Consider the following 25,903-nt stretch of genomic DNA (forward strand, 5'->3'; position numbering starts at 1 on the left):
AAGATTTTGCCATTTTTGCAGGTATTTATAGTTTCCGGGACCATAATTCTTAGGTATAAAATAAGCAGGTATACTAGAAGGTGTGCTTGATTCTTTAGAGTTTAAGGATCCCATTAGCTAAGGGTTTCTCTGAGCCAAACTAATACCTAAAGGAGATGTGCCACTGATTTGGGGACTGTGCAGTGTTTACAGTGTACCTTTTCGGACAGACATTTTATAGCATTTGCCGTTGACCTGTGGTCAATCTAACTTGTTCCACGGCCAGCGTATTCTAACATAGGAGTCTTTGGGTCTGGTGGTGAGCACTGGAACAACTCTTCAGAGCTCCACCCATGGCCACCAGTTTTTATAGCTTTTTTTTTTATCTACACAAAAACAAGGCAAACGAACATGTGTACCTTAATATGTCAGCAGTAACCAAGAGATGTTAGTCACTGTGTCCTGGCCCAGAGAAGGCCCTGTGTGTAATACCGGTAATCCCTGTGGAACCTTGGACTCAGGAAAGAATTACACCAGCAAACTCCAACAATTGCAGACTGTGGAATTAGGGGCTCAGTATGGATGTGAACTGTGCAATGGCACTAACAGTCTTTTTGTGGATCTTGGGACAGACAGAATTAAAGACTGGGAGTTTCCCGTTCAAAAATCTGCAGGTTGTGGTCTGAAAGGCTAGAGGTTTAGCTCCAACTCCAGCTGATCTGCCCTGGATTGGAAAGCCAGTTAGGATTGGGAGCTCCGTGCAGAGACAGTGGAGCTGCGAACCTAGAAGGAATTTAGCCATGGCCTTTGGAAACAATGAGAAAGACAGTGAACTCCAAGTATTAGTGGGTGCCACCCTGTGTTTCTTGTTCCCAAAGGGGTAGGTGGTCTCCTTCCATCTTGCTGCTGCCACCAAATCTGTTAACAAAAATTAAACTAAGTAGGGATCAAATTGGCCTTATTCACTGATTCATGAATCTGGCAGCATCTCATCTAGCAATGGAAGAGAGCTCTGCTGAGCTATAGGAAAGGAAAGCTTTTTAAAGGCAAAAAAAAAAAAATAAAAAGGGTGGAAAGGAAGAAACTGTTAGTAAAGAATGCATTGTTTCAGGCAAGGTTGTTTTCCTAAGGAGAATGGGAGGAGTCTATGGGGCGGATTATCCCGCTAATGCTACCCAGGTAATTCTGTGTTGACTGGTTAAAGTTTACACTCCTGGGGGGTTGAAACTGCAATTAGATTAGGTATAAAGTACTGGTTTGCTGACATGTGGTTTATCAACTGGACCCCATTTTGAGCTTGCTGTCTCTTTTTTTAACAAATAATATGGTATTAGTTCAAAATAGAATTGGCTCAATGGAATCTAATAGAAAGTCCAGATGGAGACTAAAATCTATATAGTAATTTAGTTGTATAAAGTTGGCATTTCTTTTAGAAAAAAGTAACAAAGCATAGATTATTCAATAAATAGGGTTGGAACAAAAGGGTCATAGTACATAATAAAATAAAGTTAGACCCCTACCACAGAACAAAAGACACGGGATGAATTATACATTAAAAGTTTAGGGGCACCTGGCCGGCTCAGTTGGTAGAGCATGGAACTCTTGATCTCAGGTGCTAAGTTCCAGCGCCACGTGGGCTTGGAACCTACTTAAAGAAAAAAAAAAAAAAAATTTAAAAAAGCATGAAATAGACTAAGGATTATAGAATTGTAGACAAATTTTTTAAAAAGCATACAATAATTGAAGCATTAAAAATGTAGGTAAAAATTATGGGATGATGAAGATCTTTTTAAACATAATTCAGATTTAAAAGGAAGAAAAGATCGTTTTAACTACATTATAATGTTTTTTGTTTTTAATTTTTGAAGAATTTTTTTTTTTTCTTTCCAAGATTTTACTTAAATTCAAGTTAGTTAACATATAGTGTAGTATTGGTCTCAGGAGTAGAATTTAGTGATTTATCAGTTACAAATAACACCCAGTGCTCATCACAACAAATGCCCTCCTTAAAACCCATCACCTATATAGTCCATTCCCCACGCATCTCCCCTCCTAAAACAATTTTTTTTAATATTCATTTATTTTTGAGAGAGAGAGAAAGAGAGAGAGAGAGGGAGAGCAAGCAGGGGAGGGGCAGGGAGAGGGAGACAGAGGATCCAAAGCCCGCTAGGCCCTAAGAATAGCAAGCCCGATGTGGGGCTCAAACTCAGGAACTACAAGATCATGACCTGAGCCGAAGTCAGCTCAACTGACTGAGCCACCAAGGTGCCCCCTAAAACAAAATATTTTTAATAAAATTAAAAAGAATTAAAAACTTACACAGGAAATTTGTAAGAGTGTTTGGCCTCGTTTATAACCAATGATATAAAAGCTATGAATTTTCACTGTTAGATTGTCAAAATTAAAAAAGAATGATAATTTCTGGTAAGGATAAAGTATGGGGCCAGAAGAAATCTTGATTAGTGTCTCAAATTACTTTTGGCTGTGTATTTCGTGCTCTCTTAACTGTTATACTACCATAAACTGTAACGGAGACGAAGGATCTATAGAAACCCAAAAATTGACATTGGTTATTGCTCTGTTTTTTTTTCTAAAAAAAATTATATCTGTAGTTATGTATATTTCTCTAAGAGTTTGTATTATTTATGTAATTTCAGAATCTTTAAAAGGAAAGAATAATAAAAAATTATATTCTCTTTATCACAAAACAAAACAAAAAAAAATTGGGGGATGCCCAGTTCTTTCCACATTACAGAAATGACAATTTATTTTAACATATATTAATAATGCATAAAAAGCTTTATTAAAAAAGCTTTATTTAATATCTATAATGTATTGTTTTGTATAAATATGTTGCTCAAAGAGACTCCCAAATGTTGTTTTATATTGGCTCACAGCTTACCATACTGTCATGTAGGAGAAATTCAGACTTAACTGCCCCAAATTTCCAGTTATGATAGTAGAAGTAAAATAATCCCCATAGTCTTTGGCATCCTAAAAATGCAAAGAAAGGAAATGTCATCTCCAATGGCTTTAAGTTCCTGAATTCATGAGAAGGCCAGTTTGGCTCACATCTGTATTTGGCTCACATTTGTAAAAGGAACACCAGGACCATTTTCTCTACTTTCCTGTTTTGACCTTTGTCTATGCAGTTGAGCAAAGCTTTCAAACTACTGTTTGCAACTCATCAGTGGATTATAGTATCACTTCAGTGGACCCTGACCAACATTAAACTTATGTTGAAATAAACTAGACTAGAATAAATAGACCACATTAGAATAGAATAAAAAAAAAACTGTATCAAAATGCTTTGCACATAATCCAGGTTAATATAATTTTTAAAACTTTTCATCATGTATATGTGTACTGACCCATGATATAAAATGTTGTTTGTTTAGTTTTCTGTAGTCTGAATTGTGATTTAAAAACAAAACAGAAACAAAATTCTTTTTTTTTTTAAATATAATTTATTGTCAAATTGGCAACACCCAGTGCTCATCCCAACCAAAATTCTTTTTGAAAAAACACTGTAAAGAAGTATAATTTAACTTTTAGGTAGGCATGATTAACATTTTAACAAAATCTCAAACATGTTCTATGAGAAGAAAAGTAACAGTTTGAAAATAGCCTTCCTGCTATGCTTAAAGAATGTTTGTGGTGCAACTCTTTTAGGTAGTTCCACTCTAAATTTTTATTTTTATTATTATTGATATATGGACTTGAAAAATGGGCCCTATCTGGGCCTCAGTTTCCTCCTCTGTAAAATCAGTAGGTTGAACTCAGGCATATATGAGATTTCATAAAATGCTAAATATAAAATAATCTTATTTGTAGGAGTCTTGTTATAAGCTTTAAAATTATTTGAGTAATATCTTAATTTTCATTACTCACCACTCATAATTGTGTTGTTAGTTAAAATGACTCGAAAACAAACTATTTTTCAAGAATGTAAAGAAGGTTCATGCAGATTGTTATTCAATGTTGTACTTAAAATAGCTTCTGAAACTATTTTCCTCCCACCTCTACCACCTTCAGTTTTTAAATTTAGACACTCATTGTTTGAGGTTATTAATGTAAACATATTGATGAAGATATATAGGAGTCTGGAAACGAATTTAAAACCCTACTTTATAATAACTTATCCTGTGACCTAGGATAGGCTAGTTAATAATTGTTAAATGTTAACCTCTTCATCTGTAACACAGGGATAATTAACTTGGATTGCCAACTTACAATACAATGGGATAACTGCTAGACTAGAAGTCTGTATGGCATTAAGTGAGGTCACCAAGAAAGAAGGGGGAGGAGATACAGAATAATGGGTTCCAGTTAAGGGATTTGGTGAAGAGTTAACAAAGGAGATTTTTACCAAGATGATCCTTGAAGAATGTATAGACATCAGATGGGCAGAAGAAGGACCTAGAACACGCCATACAAAGAACCAGGATGAGAAGGAGGCAATTTAAGAGATAGAGAATACAACTTATAATAAGCCATGGTAATGAAGCTGATTTGGTTGTAAAGGAAAAGAGGGGGATTTGGCATGAATTCCAATTTTGAGTTGGAGCATTTGAATCGATGATAGAAATAGTCACTGGGACTGAGTATATAGGGGGAGAATAGTGTTGTGGCTGAATTGAGAATGGGAATAAGGGAGTTTAGCTATGTCCTTTCTAAGTCTTAAATATCCCTGATTCATCCACGTAGAACTGCCCAATAAATAATTAGTTAGTAAATGGAAACTCAACTGAGATATTCACAGATATTGTAAAGAAGGACTGGGGATAGATACTTGAGACATATCTGCAAGTATGTGTTATAGGTAACTCTTGAAAATGCTTGGCTCTCTGAGGGTAATGAAGATCATGAGGTAAAGGGAAGATTATTTTTTTTTAACTTACTTAAAATACAAGAATCTTGAGTATTGTCCTTGAAGGAATGGCCAGTAAAGACATTAATTGTAAAAGAGAGAACATAAATAATTTCCAATGCAAGAATTTGGCCTTGAATATTATGGGCCTGGGCAACCTGGGACTCAGGAATAACCTAAAACAGGAAAATGAGCAACCCTTTATTTGAGATAAAAACAAAGTGAATGAGTGTGGACTTGGATGAAAAAGGAAAAAAATTTGACATTAGAAAGGGGCACATTAATTTAGCTGACAATAGCTTTGAGTTTGCTAGTGCTATTAAATGTAATATTTCTCCTAGCATTTCAGCATCATTTGGTATTTTAATTCCCAAATTGATTACTAGGCATGGGCTCTGCTGTGATGTGAGCAAACTAGAAACTGCCTGGAAAACCCTGAACATATAGTGTTAATCCCTTAGAAATGGTTGGATGTGATTTTGGATTTGTCCATTGGAAAGTCAGTTTAGTTCAACTCCAGTTTTTTCATCAATAAAATGAGAAATTTAGACTAGATAGCACATATTAGGTCAGGAAATCTTTGTTCATTGTTTAACTGATGTGTGGCTCTGTCTTTTCCATTTTAATATCTGTGATTATTTTCATCACAAAATTGGCAGCATTTCCCACCCCACCTCTCTTTCAAGAAGGAGACTCATCCAGGTGTTTATTGAGTAGGAGAGGTTATCTTTATCCTCATTCATTGATATTTTGGATAAGGACATACTTATCCTGATATACTAACATAAGCAAAAAAGGTAGGTTTTGTTTTGTTTTGTTCTTGCTAAATCTGGATGTAGAGATGTGTGGTCAACCATAATTTGAGGTGATTCAGAAAAATTCAATGTTAGATTTTTCCTGATTTCTTGGTTTGTGACAGCATATCATTTATGTGTGTGGTATAGGTGCAGCTTTCAATTCTAATGTAAAAACGTATTCTTTAGGAGTCTCTTTGTGGTTTTCTTATGCAGATTCATATGCTTCCTTTATTATTTTGAAACCTATATATACAGAAGAATTTCAAGAATATTTTTATAATTAATGTAATAGAATGCTATCGGCTTTTCGAATTCTAACTCATAAACTTTGGTAATGTTAATAGCATATTAAAAGGGGAGAATTTCCCTGATGCCCAAGTGTGTATTTTAAAATCAGTTTTAAGTTCCCTCAATGAATCATTGAACATGTCATTAAAAAAATAGGTTGAATAAAACTTCATTAAATAAATGAAGAAAGCAGCTAGTGATGAAGAATGGATGTGACAAGATTCCTTTCCTATTTAACACAACTAACAACATTATCATGTCATACCCCATGGGTCACCAGGGATTTATCTGGGACAAGGGTCAAACCTCACTAATAGCTGCTAAAATCTGAGCATACTTTATTAACTGACTCTGAATGTCAGTTTCAGTAATGGCTTTGTGGGCATTTGCCATGTTTTTCAGGTGAACTATGGCAGTTACTGCACTTAGGATTAAACCATTATGTCACCTACAGGAGTGTATACCTCATGGTATGGCCTAGCTAGTTCCCACTAATTAGGAATTAGGAATAAAAGATAGTAAATTGCATTTTCTTCTGTGATGTGAAAATGGGTATGCTTGCAGTAATTTGGAAGATACAGACACTTTTTTTTTTAATAATTCTGTTTTCCTGGACTCCATTATTTAAAATAAATAAATAAATAAATAAATAAATAAATAAATAAAATAAAATAAAATCCTTCCCTGAATGCCTTTTTCCAGTGTTTAAGTCTTATGTTATTGGTTGAAAGAATTGATAAATTATTCAAGGTTCAAATTCCTTCCTTGTCCAAATTAGGATACAGCCTAATGTATCTGAAGGGCTTACTCTGCGTGGCAGCAATTACTGACTTCATCATTCTGTGATCTAGCTAGCATGAGATAGGAAGCAGCAGTTTAAGACCCATTTTCACCTCTGCCTTCCCATCTAAATAAATGCTTTACCCTTCCTAATGTAACCTCTCATTAGGGAGAAAAAAGGGTCTTACAGCAGAGGTTTTGAGTTGTTGGTTTTCAAGTCGACTTATGAAAACCTCAGGGCTCCTAATAAGAAAAAAAAAAAAAAAAAATTCTGGCCCTTTCTCCAGACTTACTAAATCAAATGTAGGAGGAGAGGCATCTTTATTTTAAACTTTCCTATGTGATTCCTAGAGTTAACCTGGCCCTGGACACACAAGTGTGTCCAGTTGTTCTCCTTTGGGAAAATGAGTAGTGGTCTATAGTTTGGTGTTAGTTTCATTAAACTTGATTTTCTACTCATTTCAGCAAGCTCTAGAAGTAGTGTGTGTTCTTGGATGGTTCATAGGCTTTATTTGTTTCATTAAAGTATATCCTGATGATAGTAGCCTTCTAAAAGCATGTTGCATAACCCAGAGTGTCCTTTTTTTTTTCTTTTTTTTTTTTTTTTTTTTTTTTTTTTTTAGTTACAATTTTACCACTCGTAGGAACAAGTATTGGATCATAGAACTAAAGGATTACCTCTAGGGAGCATTTCATCAAGCCTCTTGTCTGTAATTAAGTGGATGTCTAAAGCATCCAAAAGAGATTTCCCTTAAATACTGACAAATAGGGGTTCAAGAAGCCCTTTTAGTTGCTCATTACAGTGTTTTTATCACTCTAATAGTCAATAAATTCTTCTTCCCATCCAACCCCAATCACCTCTGCTTTAACCCAAGCATTTTTCTTCTTGTTCAAAACGCCAAGTATGTAGCTGAACACAGCCTAACATTACAACATTCCACTGAAGCACTGTCTATTTAATGGACATAATGTGCTTCATGGACACAGAAATTTGGTCAATAAACAGAAATAGTATAGGCAGCATAGAGGTGCAGGTCACTGAATATTAGTTGAAATAGAGAAAAATAAAATAAAATCAATGTCCTTTAAAGTGTGTTTAGCAATGCAATTGGGGACTGCCAGGATACTTTTTATGTAGGCAGCTGCTAGGTGAGAGAAGGGAACAGCTTTCTGACAGTCTCATACTTTACTGTCTGAAAACTTCCCACTTTAGGTTTTTTTCTTCCCAACTCTTCCTACTTGCTTGCATATGGATTTTTTGCTTGTTTGCTCTCCCAATTAGTGATAGAGGGCTTAACAATACAAATAAGAAATTAGAGCAAGAGGTCAGTCAGTGTGGTAAAATTTCAGACAAAGAATAATCAGTCAATCAATCAAATGGTGTAAGTAATCTAGAGTTTTCCCCATTTTTATTGGATAGAGTTATGATTTTCAACTCTAGACAGCATATTGGAATCACCTGGGGAGCTTATTAGAAGTGGCAAGTTCTAGGGGCACGTGAGTGGCTCAGTCAGTTAAGCGTCTGACTTCTGCTCAGGTCATGAACTCCCAGTTCAGGGTTCGAGTTCCGCATTGACCACTTGGAGCCTGAAGCCTGCTTCAGATTCCGTGTTACCCTCTCTCTCTGCCCCTCCCCCACTTGTGCTCTGTCTCTTTCTCAAAAATAGATAAACATTAAATAAATTTTAAGTGGCAAATCCTAGAACATTGCAGGTAATTTTGATTTACTAGGAATTAAATGATTCCTAGGTATTTTTTAAAGTATTCTGTATCCTGCTACTCAAAATGGTCTATGGACCAGCAGACAGTGACGTTACCTGGGAGCTTATTAGAATGGACAATCTAGGTTCCCACTGATGTTGACCAAATGAAAATCTTCACTAACACAGGAATTCCCATATTAAAGTTCAAAAGGCCCCATTAGATGTTCTAATATACAATGTGGTTCAGAAGCACTGGGTAGAGGAAGTGAACGGAACCAAAAGTCCCTCCTAAGGGTAAGGATATGGAAGAAATGAGGAAAGAAGAAGCAGATAAGAAAAGAAGAGAAAAGTGGAAGAGTGTAAAAACACAAGAAGACACTTATAAATACTTTGCCTAAATTTAACCTTATTTATTTTTTAATGGGCAGAGATCTTTTTGTTTTGTCACTGTTATGTCAGCACCCTGTTTTGCATTATTTATGAATGTTCTTTATCCTTTTGTAGCTCACAGGAAGCAGTAATAAATATTTAACTAAATTGTCAAAGTTCTTTAAATAAATTTCTAAGGGAGTAACTTTAAACATGGTTATTATTATAATTAAAGAAGAAACTCAGGGCACCTGGATGACTCAGCGTCTGACTCTTGATTTGGGCTCAGGTCATGATTCCAGGGTTGTGGAACCGTGCCCCACATTGGGCTCTATGCTGAGTGTGGAGGCTGCTGGAGATTCTCTTTCTCTCTCTCTCTCTCTCTGCCCCTCTCCTCCACTCGCACTCTTTCTCTAAAAAAAATTAAGAAAAAAATAAAATAAAGAAGTAACTAGCCACTATTTTTATGAGTGATGTACTGATATGATAAAGCTACTTACTATAATTTCTTGAGATGACAGATATTCTTTCAACAGTATCCCCTTACCCTGGAATGTATGGTTCCTTAAACTTTATCCAATTCTTTTTTAAAAAAATTTTAAGGTTTATTTTTGAGAGAGAGAGACAGACAGAGCATGAGTCGGGGAGGGGCAGAGAAAGAGAAAGACAGAATCCGAAGTAGGCTCCAGGCTCTGAGCTGTCAGCACAGAGCCCGATGCAGGGCTCAAACCTATGAACTATGAGATCATGACCTGAGCTGAAGTTGGATGCTTAACAGACTGAGCCACTTAGACACCCCTCTCCCTCTAATTCTTATGGATATTTTGGATGAATCTCCATTCCTAATCTCAAATTTGCTGAGCCCAATATAATAAACACCGTAACTTCCCAGATTTTATCTTATATTACACAATCACAGTTAGTGATGTGCCATCAATGAATAAGATAGTTAAAATTCGACCCAAATTTTTTTTTAAACGTTTATTTATTTTTGAGACAGAGAGAGACAGAGCATGAACAGGGGAGGGGCAGAGAGAGAGGGAGACACAGAATCTGAAACAGGCTCCAGGCTCTGAGCTGTCAGCACAGAGCCCGACGCGGGGCTTGAACTCACGGACCGTGAGATCATGACCTGAGCCGAAGTCGGACGCTTAACCGACCAAGCCACCCAGGCGCCCCTCGACCAAATTTTTAATGCACCCAATGAAGCAATTTAGGAAGGATACTAAATATGAGAGGGGAATATCTAATGAAATAATATTCAGGCAAGGGTGGAAATTAATATAACGAAAGCAATTATAACTCAATGTTCCCATGGAGACTAAGTGAGTTATCTCATTGATTTCAGGAACTGTTGTTTTGTTTTGTGTTTCCATCATAATAAAATATGAGTACAGTTTGATGTGTTTAATTCATATTAAGTAGTATTATTAATCAATAAATGCCATTAAATAGATTATACAAAGGGAATGTTTTCTTTCTAAAAATAAATCTCATATAACAATGTGAAAAAATGTTTCTTAACTGTGTCACATCACTGTTTAGAGATTAAGCTTATTGTTTTGTTCTTTTTGCTTACTTATATTTTTACCTGTCAAGCAAACACTTCTAAATATATTTCATACTTACTGAACTTTCAATTGGAATTAAGGCATGTGAACGCTGGGATAGCAAAAAGTGCTATTTACTGTTGAATATATCATACTTTTTTAATTTTTAAAATGAATTATAGACTGCTTCTGAAGCAAAACCCATAATTCTCTTTTTAATATCTTAAGTCAAAAGTTTCAAAAGTAATGACTTAGAGAGGTGTTTCTTTGCAGGTTCTTGAAATGGAATGGTGTATCTAAGATCAAAGTGTCCTGAAAAAAGTATGAGTTATGTGAACACTTGATAGATGAAATTGCTATTTTGAACAATCTAAAGTTGACTCAACACGTATGAATGAATAATTTCATGTACATGCTTTAAAATTTTCAGAGTGTAGGGGCACCTGGGTGGCTCAATCAGTTGGGCACCCAACTTTGGCTCAGGTCATGGTCTCACGGTATGTGAGCTCAAGACCTGCATCGAGCTCTGTGTTGACAGCTCAGAGCCTGGAGCCTGCTTTGGATTCTGTTACTCCCTCTCTCTCTGCCCCTCCCCCACTCATGCTCTGTTTCTTTCTGTCTCTCAAAAAAGAATAAATGTTATTTTTTTTAAATTTCAGAACATAATAATTATTATTGAACTTAAGATTGAAGTATGATAGATTAGATTTTAAAATATTATTTTCATACTTAAATAGTATACTCAATAAGAGAATTGAACTCAATAGGAACATTTTATATATAATTTTAAAATAAATTAATAGTTAATTATCTTTATAAACATTATCTACATTAATTTTCTCATTTGGTAGGAAAGACCAAAATATATAAACAAAGAGAAACTGAAACATTTTGCATACTTACCTTAAACCACCATAGAGTTAAAAATAGAAATTAACAGTCATATGTGTTTAAGATTAAAATATGGTGTGATTTATATGCTATTAATGCTGACTCATTTTGTGCTATTTCCAGCTGAGCAATGCCTGTCAAGTTAAAGCAAGTTAATAGACTATACTGGGATAATACTTATTTTAAATCTAATAATTTGTTTACTTAACATATGTCTGCTATTTCAGTTAACAGCTTTGGTACATTCAAAAAGGCCTTGTTAAATCTGGAAGAGAGGAATTATATAAGAATTTATTTTTTACAAAATATCTATTAAAAGTATTTTCTTTATATGGTATAATTAGAATATCTAAATAAATATACTACTTGGATAAAAGATAGGAACATCAACATAAGTCCAACGTATGAATATGAAGAATTAATGAGTAGATACAATTTATTTGGGTATATTTCATATATGTAGTGTATATGTATATGTATTTGTATATGTATATATATATATATATATATATATATATATGTATATGTATTGTGTATGTATAATGTATATGAAATATAAATAACCATTACATGCATGACAGGTACAGTTCCAAACATTGGAAAACACCAACAAAATATGTAATAAGTGAGTTGTAAAATATGTTAGGTGGTGATCAATGCTATAACAAAGATGAAAGAAGGAAGGAAAGATGTAAGGAAGGAGGGAAAGAAAGAGAGAAGAGAGGGAGAGAAAGAGAAAAATAGAAAGAAAGAGAAAAAAAAGAGTAGCGTCCATCAGGAATCAGTAATTTGAAACGGATTCAGTATTAAATAGGGGTAGACTTCACTGAGAGAATGAGATTTGAGCAAAGGAAGGTAAAAGAACAGGACAAATTGATTTACTATGTAGAACTTTCTATTAGAATACTTACAAAAGAAATAATTTATTTCAAAATTTAATGTGACCCAAGTTGCAAATACAAAATACACTGTCACAAATCCAGACTTAAAAATCTGTCTTTCAAAATCTTCTATATCAGATAACTCTATTTTTACAAAATAAAAGCAAGACAGGGAATTAATCCAAATGTTGTTTCAGTTTAAACTCCATTTGATGTTTGTATTGCTTTTACTACATAGGTAAGAATATAATCAAGTCGGAAAAAGGAATATAGTTCATACTTAAATATTATATATTATTTTATGATATCATAATCATGTTCAAATAAACAGGGTCCAAGTGAAAATGTAGAATCATGAAATAATAACAAAATTTAAGGAGCATTTATGTCTAATGTATGAATTAGCAATAATTCAGTTATTTGCATTTTGATATGCTGTGTTTCTGGCTATTTTAATATTGTCTATTTACAGGGTTTAGTACCCTACCTCTTTAGTTCTATGCATGTTTTTCTTTTCCTTTGATATGTCCATTAAGCAGTAACCAAATGCTTTCACTGAGTTGGCAATATATGATTTATTTAGTTGGAAAGGATACTTACTTTCTTGTATAGGAAGTGTCAAGCATGTACCAGTCCCTAAGGATAAAAACATCCATAATAAGACAATAGACTTCAAAAAACTACTCTAATAGTTTAGTAGAGGGAACAAACCTAAAAAAAAAAAAAAAGATACAATGTAAAGTACAATAATAATATCTAACCTGAGAACTATTAACAGGGGCCATGTGAAGCACTTTATACCTATGTCTCTATTTATCTTCAATCCCATTAGACACATATGATTACTAAATCCATCTTAAAACTGGTAAAATGAAATACAAACATATTCAATAACTTGTTCATATCACAAGAATAGAGTTAGGATTTGGGCGTAGTCCTTCAGACCACACAGTCTGCATTAACTTTCTCCCTTGTTCAGAAGAAACAGTGATAAAATAACTCATCCTAGCGATGTATCTGGAGTTTTCAGAGAGGAAATGGCATCTGAATACAATCTTATAGATGAATATTTGCCAGGATAAGAAGACAAGAAGGGTTTTTAGCATGGATGAGAGCATTATAAAAAGGCAATGAGAATCAAAATTGCAAACGATGCAAGAAATCAGGAATCACAAGTGGTGTTTGTGTATGGATGGATGTGAAAAGCACAGTGAGAGACACCAGTATAGATAGAGGTGGTGTTTAATTGATGAAGCACTTTTATCCCTTGTTATGGGTTTCCTCCTTTAGTACAGGGATGACAAGTTTTACCTTGCGAAACAACACTGATTTATAAGCCGTGGCTTGTATTTTCAAGCCATTGCTTTTAGAGCAGCATAGAGGATTAATTGGGATCTGAGAAACCTTTTAGAAGGCTATGTAATAATTTAGATATATGTTTTTGAAAAAGTTGGAGTAGAGAGGAGGGACAGTCATGAGGACTGTTAGTTAGCAATTTTATTTGATAATTTTGTTAGGTATGCGAAGTGAGAGTGAGGGCAAAGGAGAAATAGAAAACACATCCCAAATTTTTAACTAAGCTACTGGATGGGTGGTACTAATTAAGAGGAGTGAACAAAGGAGACAGATATGCTCAATTAGTGGAGGTGAGAAAGTGTACAATCCACATTGTACATCTTGAGGTATCTAAATGGGTCTTTTGTAGGCACCTGGTAATACTTGCTGCTGCTCAGTAGAAAATTCAGATTTGGATCTGATGTCATCTATCTATAAGTAGTGTGAAAAGTAGGGAATTAATGGTTTCATCTAGGCATGAGCCCATAACCCAAAGAAAACTGTCAAGACCAACTGGGGGAATACTACTGTTTAAAGGTCAGAGTCTTTCTACAGTAGCAATGAAGAAAGCTTTGAAGAACTATTTAAAAAGATGAAAGGAAAGCAGATTGAAGTGGAAATATGGAAGCCAAGAAGGGATGTGCTATATATATTCTGTAACATTTATTTCTCTAAATACTTAAAAAGTATCTCTTTGGAATAAGTGAAATAAGTGTCCCTCAGTGCTATAATGTTGATGCCCAGCCTGTTGCACTGATTTTACTAAAGCATACCTCGATACAGTGCTGTCAGCTTGGATCAAAGGATGTTGTTAGAAAGACCAATGGAAATTTTTGTTGTGTCCACTATGAATGTGCCCCTCCCTTCCTTCCTTCCTTCCTTCCTTCCTTCCTTCCTTCGTTCCTTCGTTCCTTCGTTCCTCCCTCCCTCCCTTGCTCCTTCCCTTCCTCCTTCACTTCTTTTGAGGATATTGCACTGTTCCTTACATAGGAATCTTGGTGGAAATTTACTTAAATCTCAAGAATAGAAACACTTATGCTACTATTGACCAGTTATCTATATCTGTATCATTATTTATATATCTACTTGATATGAATCATGTAAGATATAATGTGAATCATATAAAAGTTTATGTTCCCTTGACTACTAAAAAGCTTAGATTATTTGTGGGGATACCTTCTGCCATAAAATCTTACTGTGCACATTGTGAATTGACTTCACTGCTGACTCCATTTTTTGCACCCTGCCAAAATGCCTTACTCAGTTACTTCAAATTTGATTCTTTCCTGCTAAGTTGTACAATATTTTTGTAAAATACGAGAGGTGCTTTCTGGAACAAGAAAGAAGATAAAAACAAAAGTATGTATTAATTTTTGAAAGTTTTTGTACAATAATTTTGACCTGTTGCAGACTTCATTTGGTACATATTAGCTGAATTGAGTCAGTGGTGGGTTGATTGTTGTTACCTGAGAGCTCAGCCTTTGTCAGCTACTCCAAAGCACCTTAGAAGTTTCTCTTGGTGGCTGACTTTGATCAAAGTCTCATCTCTGCCTTCTGCAGTGACAAGGACGGTGTGTGCAGAACAGTGTGACGGCAGGTGCTATGGACCCTACGTCAGTGACTGCTGTCATAGAGAATGTGCTGGAGGTTGCTCAGGACCAAAAGACACCGACTGCTTTGTAAGTCTTGGAGATCCCCTTTTAGTCTCCTGATCACCCTCCTTTCTAGTTGGATTCGGGCATACTGAATCTTTAACTTCTCATTAAAATAAGATCGAATTTAACCATTTTAGGATTAAGAAAGATGTTTTGCCTTCCTATAATACATCTCCTCACTGGGTGGCTATTGATTAACTATGATATTTCTGTTATAGTAAATGAATTATGTCTTTCGGACATAATTTATATTACAGGTGAGATGTATTGGAGAATGAAAAGGGGAAAAGATAAAAAGATATTGAGATATCTTTTAAAAGCTAATAGTTCCCTTCCAAAATTTACATTGATTACCTGTTTATGTTGTTGCATCATTGAATTTTCTGAGTGGGGGCTCTTGAATTTTATTTCTTGAATTTAAATTTCAAGATTATAGCTCTTGATTTCAAGATTATTCATAAATTTATTCATTTAACTATTTCCCAGTATATTTTGTTTACAAGTTAATATTATTCAAAATTTATAAGATTTACAAACGCATGCTGAAAGCAATTTATATGCTAATCAGTGTGATTTTTATTTTAGAAAAGGACAGTTTTCTTTCCTTAAAATTAACATTTATAGCTTTTGGGGGACATGTTTTAATTACATTTTAATATCCCCAATACAGTTATTTCTGCTCTTTAGAATCAGACAATTCTGTGAACTATAGTTACCACAATTTCATAAACACAGACATTGTTTTCATTTTATGCTGAAAATAATAAAATAAGTAATTGTTTTTGCTATTAACAATGAACAGAGATATTCATTTTTTCCCATTCTGAAATACCCAGAGAATACACATATATATTAAGAATTGAACATTTTTTAAATGACACAACTCTGAAAATAGGCAAAACATAAATTAAACCTCTTATGATATAGTCATTTCTTAATTTTCTTAATGTTACAAGAAACTTAATTTTTCTACCCTAATCCTATATTGAAACAAAAGTATATATTGCAGAAGTGAGTAGGGAAGAAGAAGTAAAGAAAAGAAAAATGTCAAAAATTTAAGGAGGATGCTCAGCAGGTTTTGAAGTGAGTCGCTTTCCCTTGCCTATCACCTGATACGGGGTAAAGCCTGATGCCGGGGACACCGAACAGGTGTTATAGTAACAATTCCAAAGCAGTAACAACAAGAAACACAAACAATAGCCATTCTTTCATGGTTCCATTATCATGATAAGCAGAGTGCCTGGTGAGCCTTAGAATTCTCATTTCATTACTTTTATGGAATGGTCCAATGACTCCACTTTGGCATTTGGTACAGAATGTTCAAGAATGCCAGACCGAGGCCTTGGTGTAAGTTCCGTTGTTTTGTGTGCAGTCTGGAAGGTAAATTTGTTTGATTCCTCTGGTTTATGTCCCTTTGTTGCCAAGCAGTCTGTGCACAACACTGCATAAAGTATGTTCGTAAAGCAATTATGAGGACACATGAAGTTTTATAGCCATAAATTAAAACTCACTGAGTTTTCCTGATTGCTTTTTAATAGATTCTTCCTGGAAAATGTCATCGTAGTGAATAATGTATCATGAGTGAGTCTCGTTCTGATTATGCATCTAGTAGGCCATTGTCAGGGAATTGTCATGTTTGTGATGAAGCACTTGCTAAAACAACAATTGATGAAGAAAATGTTTTGAAGAAACAAAATGAATTAGTGCTTATTAATAACCATACATATAATTTTTGATGAAATATAAAATATAGCTAGAGTTCATATGAGCTTACCTTCCAAGGCCTAAATTATTCCTCTGAAGGTTTAAGTTGTTCAATTAAGAGAATTAGTTCATCCACTCTTTTGAAAGCCATGTTTGTATGTGTGTGTGTGTGTATATATATATATATATATGTGTGTGTGTGTGTGTGTGTGTGTGTGTATAATATATGTAACGTACATATATATATATATAATTTGTATGTATATGTACGTTACATATATTTTATATCAAATACCTCTCAGGTGGCAAAATTGTTTTTAATTCTTCTCAAATGCATTTGAACATATTAACAAATGAAGTCTCAATGCAAATAGGTAAGTCAGCAGAAACAAACTGTTTTATTTGAACTTGATGGCTTTTACTAAATGGTGTGGTATTATGATGAAAGCCACACAGGAAATGGCAGCACATTATTTAATCATGAGCTAAGTATGTCTGCTTCCCTTCATTTCAGCATCAAATACTCTGTATTTACATGGACTAGTCACCTTCCAAAACCTTTTCTTCAAGTCCAGTGTAAATGGCTCCTCACCAATGTTTCCTCACCACACAGTGATGACCAATGTACTTCTCATGCTGCTTCCGGCACTGAACTTTCCAAACACCAGCTTTAAGGAAAATCTAGATTGTAGAATTGGGAAGTCAGTTGCCAGTGCCAGACTCTGAGACTCAGCATAAACACTTTGAATGGTGTGAGTCAAAATTTGTTTTCACTGTGAGCTAATTTTAATAACTTAAACCAATTATTAATTTGGAGATCAGTGGACAGAGACTAAGTAACTTGAACATCAATAACTTTGTAGAGATGGTATATTCATTGACACTGGAAAACAAGTTTTATAAAATTTTAGAAGTCCAAAACAAGTTAGAACTTAACACTAAGCACTTAATGACTACAAAGTATCAAATTTTATACTTTTTGTGAAATAAGTATAGAACACATGTGTAAAAATATAAATATAATAATAAAGAATACATCCTTCTCACAAAGCTGTTACAGCAATGTTCTTTTAACAAGTTATGAAGGTTATTTTTAGATGAAATTAATACTTGCTATGTTGCAGGCCTGCATGAATTTCAATGACAGTGGAGCGTGTGTTACTCAATGTCCCCAAACTTTTGTCTACAATCCAACCACTTTTCAGCTGGAACATAACTTCAATGCAAAGTATACATATGGAGCATTTTGTGTCAAGAAATGCCCACGTAAGTAACAAGATGAGAATAGCCAATTTAATGAGATCATCATTTAAAAACAGAAAAATTTCATATAGATTTATTGTAATTTAAAACTTGCAATAATATTGTTGGATATACTTGGATTTAGGTCCTATTGCTACCATTTCACAAATAAGAAAATTAAAGTTCAAAAAATTAAAGTGATTGGTCCAAAGTCTCAGCAAAGCAGTGTCATGCTTAAAGTTAGAATGTAGTGTCATTGCCTTCTAAGCTCACTGTTTTCACTGTACCTCAGTGTATTTGTACATGATACTGTTTCTCAAAAAAGTGATTAGTTAAGTGGCAGCAAGCTTTGTAATCAATGAGGTCTGCTTCTAATCACAATGAATTTTTACCTAATACCATTTCTGATTACTTATTTGTAATAGATTGTGTAGCATGATAGTTTTAATATCAAATCTAATCTTAAACAATTACAATAGATGTGAAGGGCATGTTGACAGATCTTTACAAAATTGATAACTCATCCTGGGAATTCCAAGTGACCAGCTTCACTTTCATCAAGAATTCAGTATAATGTATGTCTTCACGTTTGCTCCAGAGTGAGCAATGGGACATTATTTCTTCATTGTTTTACCAGGAAAAAGAATGACTACATTCGTCCACATACTCATTTAAAAGAAGAAGGTTTTACAATCTACATCATACCGCTATTATGGTTTCCTTATTTTGTGTCTGTGATTGAATAGGAAGTGTGAAGGACATAGGATTAGAGTGGTTATGGTTTCTGGCTCTGCCCACTTATTACTTATGTGATTTTAAATAAACTATTTAGTTTTCTGTATTCTCCTTAAGAGTTGGAGAGTAATAATCATGGTTCTGTCTTTCCTGGAGTTATTATAATGATCAAAGGTTTGGGGAATAAGAATCAGAGGGACAGTATATAAAAACAAGTGTTTGAAAACAATGACAATTCTCGTCATTATTATTACATACTTTTATCGGTTAAAAGAATAGTTATGCATATAAGCTTTTAACACCTAAATTGTGGCAAGTGGAGAACTATTTTGTGAAATTACACACCCAGTTTCCTTAGATAACTCATAAATTTCCTTTCTTGGGATAGTTTAGGTCAATCAAATTACAGACTGATTTAAAAACACTTCAGTATTTATCTATGTAAAATTCAAATATTTGAAGGGCCCTTGCTCATGAGGCATGAACTATTTTGGGAAAACAAAGACATTTACCTTTTAAATACTGGTCCACAATCTCCAACCCAGAATTCTGACATTCAAAAATTACAGACAAATATTTTTTGCAACTCGTTTGGCTGCAAAATCTGTACCTGACTGATATGAGGGTATTTATAATTTGTATTTACTCCACTTGATATATATCACTGCAAAACTGTAGAGGTGTTTAAATATGGGGTATTTCTGCAGACCTTGCAGAAAGGATGGCCACATAATATGCAGTGTATTCAGATGTTGCAGGCTTGGTTCTCCTCACACAGAGATTAGGTCCTTAAGGAGGAGTGTTCTCAGAATGACTACAGAAGGAGAAAGAGAAGGAAGGGAACAGGCTGCAATGCAGTGTCAACAATGTGCCTTCTGTTGTGGTGGATGCCCTCTGGTGGATGTTAACTGGGAATGCAAAGATCTTCACTGCCCACTCCCATGGGATTCATATACATCCCTCCACCGCAGACTTCCTTCAGTCCCAGACTTCCCAATATTTCTTCTCCCATGGCAAAGTACTGCTCATGAGTCCATACTTACTGTAAGTCCATACTTACTGTGTGTTCCGCACAAAGTAAGTGATCATCTGAACTATCCAGAACTATGCCCACTGGTAGGTTTTTTCCTTGCCACTGTCTTTCAAGTCTGCTCCTGAGTGAGCCGCAGGGCCACTGCCATTCATTTTGAGCGGTTTGCACCCACATAGCAAACTTAATTTTTGTCTTCGTCTGTTAACTCTCACAAGTGCCCTCTTTTGGCCCCCACGCAGACATAGGTATGAGCTGAGTGAGAGGTGCCAGCATGAGGAGTCTGGGCTACCTGCTTATGTGTTTACTTAGGCCTCTGCCATGATTCACATCCAATCTTAAATATACTGCTTCTATCTTGGGGTGGATTCCTGTTGAACATGGCCAACATTATGACATCACGGTTCTAATAAAACCTGATTTATGATGGGCAAATCTTTGTTTAATTTTTTTAAGTTTATTTATTTATTTTGAGGGAGAGAAAGAGAGCAAAAATGAGAGTGAGCACAAGCTGGGGAGGGTCAAAGAGAAGGAGAGAGGATCCCAAGCAGGCTTTGTGCTATTACTACAGAGCCCTACGTGGGCTCGAACTCATGAACCAAGAGGTCATGACCTGAGCCGAGATCAAGAGTCAGACATTTAGCTGACTGAGCCACCTAGGTGCCCCTGTGATGGGTAATTCTGACTAGAAGGCCAATCAATGACCCATGGTTAGGTGCTCTATCTCTACCAGGAGCCAGAAGCGTATCAGGAGTTGTTTAGTAAATAGCATACGATTATGTGCTACAGATTGCGTGGCTTAGCTATAGAATTGTGGAGGTCTCAATATGATTTTCCAGCTGGGACTTGCCATAACTCCACATGACTTATTTTCCCACAACAGACACTCCTACTACCGATAGCCTCTTGGGTTTTATTACCCAAGTCGCATAATTCCTTGCATCCCAGACTGGACTTGCACGATATGCCTTTCCTGATCTTCCATACCAGTGAATATTAGGCCAGAAGCAGTATTCCCAGACATGGAAGGATACTGCCTTTGAAATATAAAGTGGCCTAGCAGGTATTGTGTTTTCTCTTTATTGTGGGAGGCTTTCGATGCAATGATTTGTTCTTTTTTTTGGGAGGAGACAATGTCATGGCATATTCCAGATCACTGGACCCCTAAACATTTTACCACTGTATCAGGTAATTGGATATACCTGGTTTATTTAGTATACCTTTCCTAAGATGCTGCCTTTCAAATCCCATTTTGTTTCTTCATATAAAACTAGGGAACAGTTTATATGACATTCCACTGAAAGATAGAACACATTTTAAACATTTCCTCCTGGATATGAAGTGCACTTTCTTGATCCAAGGCAATTCAACTTCAGCTTCATTTGTGCCTCATGTAACTTGAAGTATTTTTAGACTTCAAACTTGCATCATGACATGAAATGAAGTGGAACTATTGAAAAACACAAACTAAATGTCATGTAGTTTCCTAAGTCTATAAAAGAAATTCTCTCTATCTTGGGGGCAATTCAGGATGTGGAGCAGTAGTCAAGCAAGTACTAACCATTGTTAACACATGTTGCCCTTGGATTTGAATGTGGGTGCTCATAGATTCTATTTCAGGCTGAGATATTTAAACGGAGATGTTTTAAGGAAAGAGACGTGTATGCTACCAATGATGCTAATCATTGTCAAGCCCTAAAATACCTTATTTTAAAGTTGTTTGCTGAGCATCACCATTATTGCTCATTTTACCTTTTTTAAAATCAGATAACTTTGTGGTGGATTCCAGTTCTTGTGTGCGTGCCTGCCCTAGTTCCAAGATGGAAGTGGAAGAAAATGGGATTAAAATGTGTAAACCTTGCACTGATATTTGCCCAAAAGGTGAGTGATAGCTGAGATTATTTTTGGCTAGAACTGGGACCTACACCAAGGTTTTTCCTTGTACTTCTTAATGGACCGGCTAAGTTTGCTTCTCTGAACACATCACTCCCATACCAAACCTTCCCTCACACACTTTCCTAGGGCTTTGAATCGTTCCCCAAAGTACTAACTGTCTCAACAGTGTGGATTATTGATTTTGTATGATCTATAGTAAATGATGCAGGTAAAATTCAGAGTTCACTTTGATAGAAACACAGGAAAAAAGTTGTGTTTTGTTCTATATGTAGCAGATCTTAGAAGTATGCATATAACAAGGGATCACATGATTATTTTAACATCAAGAACCCATCTTAGTCGCTTGCCACTCTACGCTAAACGATCTGCTGTATATATGAAGGGCTGCAAAGGGACAAATAACATGATATTTACTCTGCAGGTCTTCAAAACTATTTTGAGAGATTATAAAATGACAAGAAAGTTTACTGTAAGGATCAAATAAATGTTTCAGATAATCCATGTCATAGAATATTAGTGGAGAAAGAAATCCCTTCTAGCTGCAGTACTCAAATTCCTCACCAGAATGAAACTTAAATTAAGCAGGATGAAAGTAGAGTCCAAATTTTCTGAACGATATTAAGCTCTCCAAAGTATCAAAAAGTGCCTTTTAAAAGGGCAAACTTCAGACTTACTCTTAGACTACATTCTCTCTTTATCTCTTCTCTCTCTCTCTCTCCCTCCCTCCCTCTCCCTCCCTCCCCCCCACCCCCTCCACGCACCCACACAAATACACATACTTTGTTTTGTTTTGTCTTTAAGTAGTGCTCAGAAAGTATAGATAACACTCAATTTAAGAATTTAAATGTAAATACTTAAATGGCTCTTGATTCTGATTACAACTCATTTCACTAGTACTTTGTTTAATATATGTTCTTAATAAGACCAATATTTTTAAAACCACAGGTTGTAGACCATCATTAGGCCATGAAATAATTTTCCTCAAGTGATTTAAAAGTATTAAAAATGATATCTTAGAACAGATGAGAAAATAGTTGACTTTATGTGGCAAGGGCGAGTGTTGATTGTTAAAAGTTGTGTTTTAGTTATGTATGTGCTGTGTGGGTGTACTGGGACTTGATATAAGATATGATTTTTATGAGTCATGGTCACTAGACTATAACGCAGGGATAATATTTTAAAGTAGGCCCATCAGTAAATGTTGCATGAATGAATGATTATTTTATGTTAGAAAACAGTTTATTTCTTATGATGAACTTTTTTTTCCCATTTTATAATTGAAAAACAGTTATTTTACAATAAAAATGCAATGATTTCTTGACTGAGATCAAAGTTTCTCACTTCCTTGACTGTGAGTCTTGTTTCTACAGCTTGTGATGGCATTGGCACAGGATCACTGATGTCAGCTCAGACCGTGGATTCCAGTAACATTGACAAATTCATAAACTGCACCAAAATCAATGGGAATTTGATCTTCCTTGTCACTGGTATTCATGGGTCAGTATTAAATTTTTGCAGAAAATTATTTTACAAAGTGTAGACAAACCTTAAAGGATTCTTTAGCTTTGTCTGTTTGACTCCTTTTGACCCAGATGAGTTCTGCCCGACATTAATGCTCCTCTTCAGCAAAGTCAAATGCCAGATTTTACCATCAGTGATAGTAAAAACCACAGTTTTGAGATATCTTCAGACTATGAGTTTAGTAACTACTTATATTTGACAATATACATTTATATATTTATTAAAATGTATTTGTAGGACATTCTCCTCAAATCTACAAATTTCAGAAAGCTTGACATATTTTTAGATATGCTTAGGGAAACTGTATCAATCGGTACAGTGAGGAATTTCATTCAGACTCTAACTGATTAGTTCAAGGAAACATAAGTTAATATTCCTTTTTTTTTTAAGTTTATTTATTTGTTTTGAGAGAGATAAAGATAGAGCACAAACAGGGAGGGGCAGAGAGAGAGGGAGAGATAGGATCCCAAACAGGCTCCATGGTGCCAGCACAGAGCCCAATGTGGGGCTGGAACTCACAAACCATGAGATCATGACCTGAGCCAAAATCAAGTGTCAGATGCTTAACCAACTGAGCCACCCAGGCTCCCTTAATGTTTCTTTTAAAATGTCTCTCATAGAGTGGCGCCTGGGTGGCTCAGTCGGTTGAGCGTCCAACTTCAGCGCAGGCCATGATCTCGCAGTTGATGAGTTCGAGCCCTGCGTCAGGCTCTGTGCTGACAGCTCAGACCCTGGAGCCTGCTTCAGATTCTGTGTCTCCCTCTCTCTCTGCCCCTCTCCTGCTCATGTTCTGTCTCTCTCTGTCTCAAAAATAAAGATAAACATTAAAAAAAAATAAAAAAAAATCTCTCATAGAAAACAAATCAGTAAGTTGAAATTCTCTTAAACTTTTAGAAATTCTCTTTGCCTTGATGTATCTTTTTCTCTTTCCTTAGGTTAAGAAATTAGTATTATTATATGAAATCTATTAAATGAATTTCCTTTTAGCAATAAAAATTGTAACATTTTCTTGGCTCCTTCATTACAGAACCACCTGCTGATTTTAACTGGGAAAACAACCAAGTTTGTATTTTTTCAATTGTAATAAAAATGTCAATATTTTTACTTTATATTTTATCTATTTATCTATATTACTCTTAATCCCTAAATATTAGTGCTACAGGCTACAGATAAAGAATATTACTCACATATTTCAATTCAAAATCTTAACTCTAAACATATATCACATCATTTCTAGAAGCAAAATAATTTAACACATCATGGATAAATGTGTCCAAATAGGAAAAGTGAGAGAAATAGAACAAAGTATTTCTTCCCATACAAATAAATTATAGTAGATCTTATTGCATAAACCATTACTTTAAAATGTAGCTTTTAATATGGGTTCATGCCAGATACTGTAATGGTATGTCCACACTTTCTGCCCCAGCCCAAACAATGTTTACAAAATAAATAGATATCATCAAGATTTCTAACTTCTCATTAAAAATATGTAGACTTGGTTACCCTTAGCACATCCTCCTATATGGCAACAATCTGTTGGAGCTGTGTAGTTCTAGCCATTTAAAAAAAAAATTTTTAACGTTTATTTATTATTGAGAGACAGACACAGAGTGTGAGCAAGGGAGGGGTAGACAGAGGGAGAGACAAAGAATCTGAAGTAAGCTCCAGGCTCTGAGCTGTCAGCACAGAGCTGACGTGGGGATCAAACTCACAAACTGTGAGAACATGACCTGAGCTGAAGTTGGTCGCCCAACCAACTGAGCCACTCAGGTGCCCCAGTTCTAGCCATTTTGAGATGGGATAACCAAACTTACCATAGTTGCTACTGACCCTCGAACCCATTTGCATTGCTATCCTCACCTCCGTGGCCCTACTGGGTAGGAGACCTGGGTCAGCATTTAAGTGCACCTATATAATTGAATGCATGTATGACATTTACTAAAACAATATATCCTCATTGTAACTATTTTCAAAAGCACATATCACCATGAATGAAAGATCATATCATGTTAACGGCATCTTCTGAGAAATAGGAAGACATACCCACTTAATTCACGTTGCCTGCTTTAACATGGGCATAATAAACGAATTGGCCTCAGGTCCATCAGTGCGGGGAAATATTGGAAAATATAATGTCATAAATTGCACTAGAAAAGTTGTTTTTGTTCTAATCAGGTGCAACATCCATCTTATACATAGTATTTTCATACTTCCTTTTGAATTCTGAAATAAAAATCATAGATAATATAGCCTACCTATATCAATAATTTTATGAAGTGATTATAATTCTCCAATTGTAATTTAAAGAAGAAATACAACAAAAGTAATGTATAATAAAATGTGTATTGATAGGAAAATGCTCAGCTTCTACTTTGTAATGAAAGTTTGGATTTATTAGAAATAAGAATAGAAGTCATTTTGTGCCAGAAGTATGGGGAAATAAAGAGCAGAGGAACAGCTGACCACTGAAATAGGTAATAAGTAACAGACATATTGTTATATGACAAGGGGAAGATGGAATTAAATATCATTGAAATAGAGGCAACATGAATACAGAATTACACACCAAGTATGATCAACTATGAAGTTTGTGCACATGAGTCCTTAACTGGGTGGGACATTTTAAGGTTGTTCAAGACATAAGGCAAACCTTTGCTGTGAAGGACATTTAATT

The 25,903-nt window shown here is 35.1% G+C and overlaps 1 protein-coding gene across 4 annotated transcripts in view; it reads left to right on the forward strand.

Annotated features, from left to right (window-relative positions):
• The window catches only part of ERBB4 (erb-b2 receptor tyrosine kinase 4), a 1,144,263-nt gene that overhangs the window by 809,611 nt on the left and 308,749 nt on the right, over nt 1-25,903 (forward strand). For all 4 annotated transcript variants that reach the window (XM_060623387.3, XM_060623389.3, XM_060623384.3 and 1 more), the window contains exons 6-9: nt 15,004-15,122; nt 17,927-18,068; nt 21,577-21,690; nt 23,076-23,202. In XM_060623387.3, the coding sequence (XP_060479370.1) occupies nt 15,004-15,122; nt 17,927-18,068; nt 21,577-21,690; nt 23,076-23,202 (502 nt within the window). The remainder of the gene's footprint in view (nt 1-15,003; nt 15,123-17,926; nt 18,069-21,576; nt 21,691-23,075; nt 23,203-25,903) is intronic.

Source organism: Panthera onca, chromosome C1 (assembly GCF_046562875.1).
Source record: "Panthera onca isolate mPanOnc1 chromosome C1, mPanOnc1 haplotype 2, whole genome shotgun sequence".
In the NCBI taxonomy this organism is placed as follows: Eukaryota; Metazoa; Chordata; class Mammalia; order Carnivora; family Felidae; genus Panthera; species Panthera onca.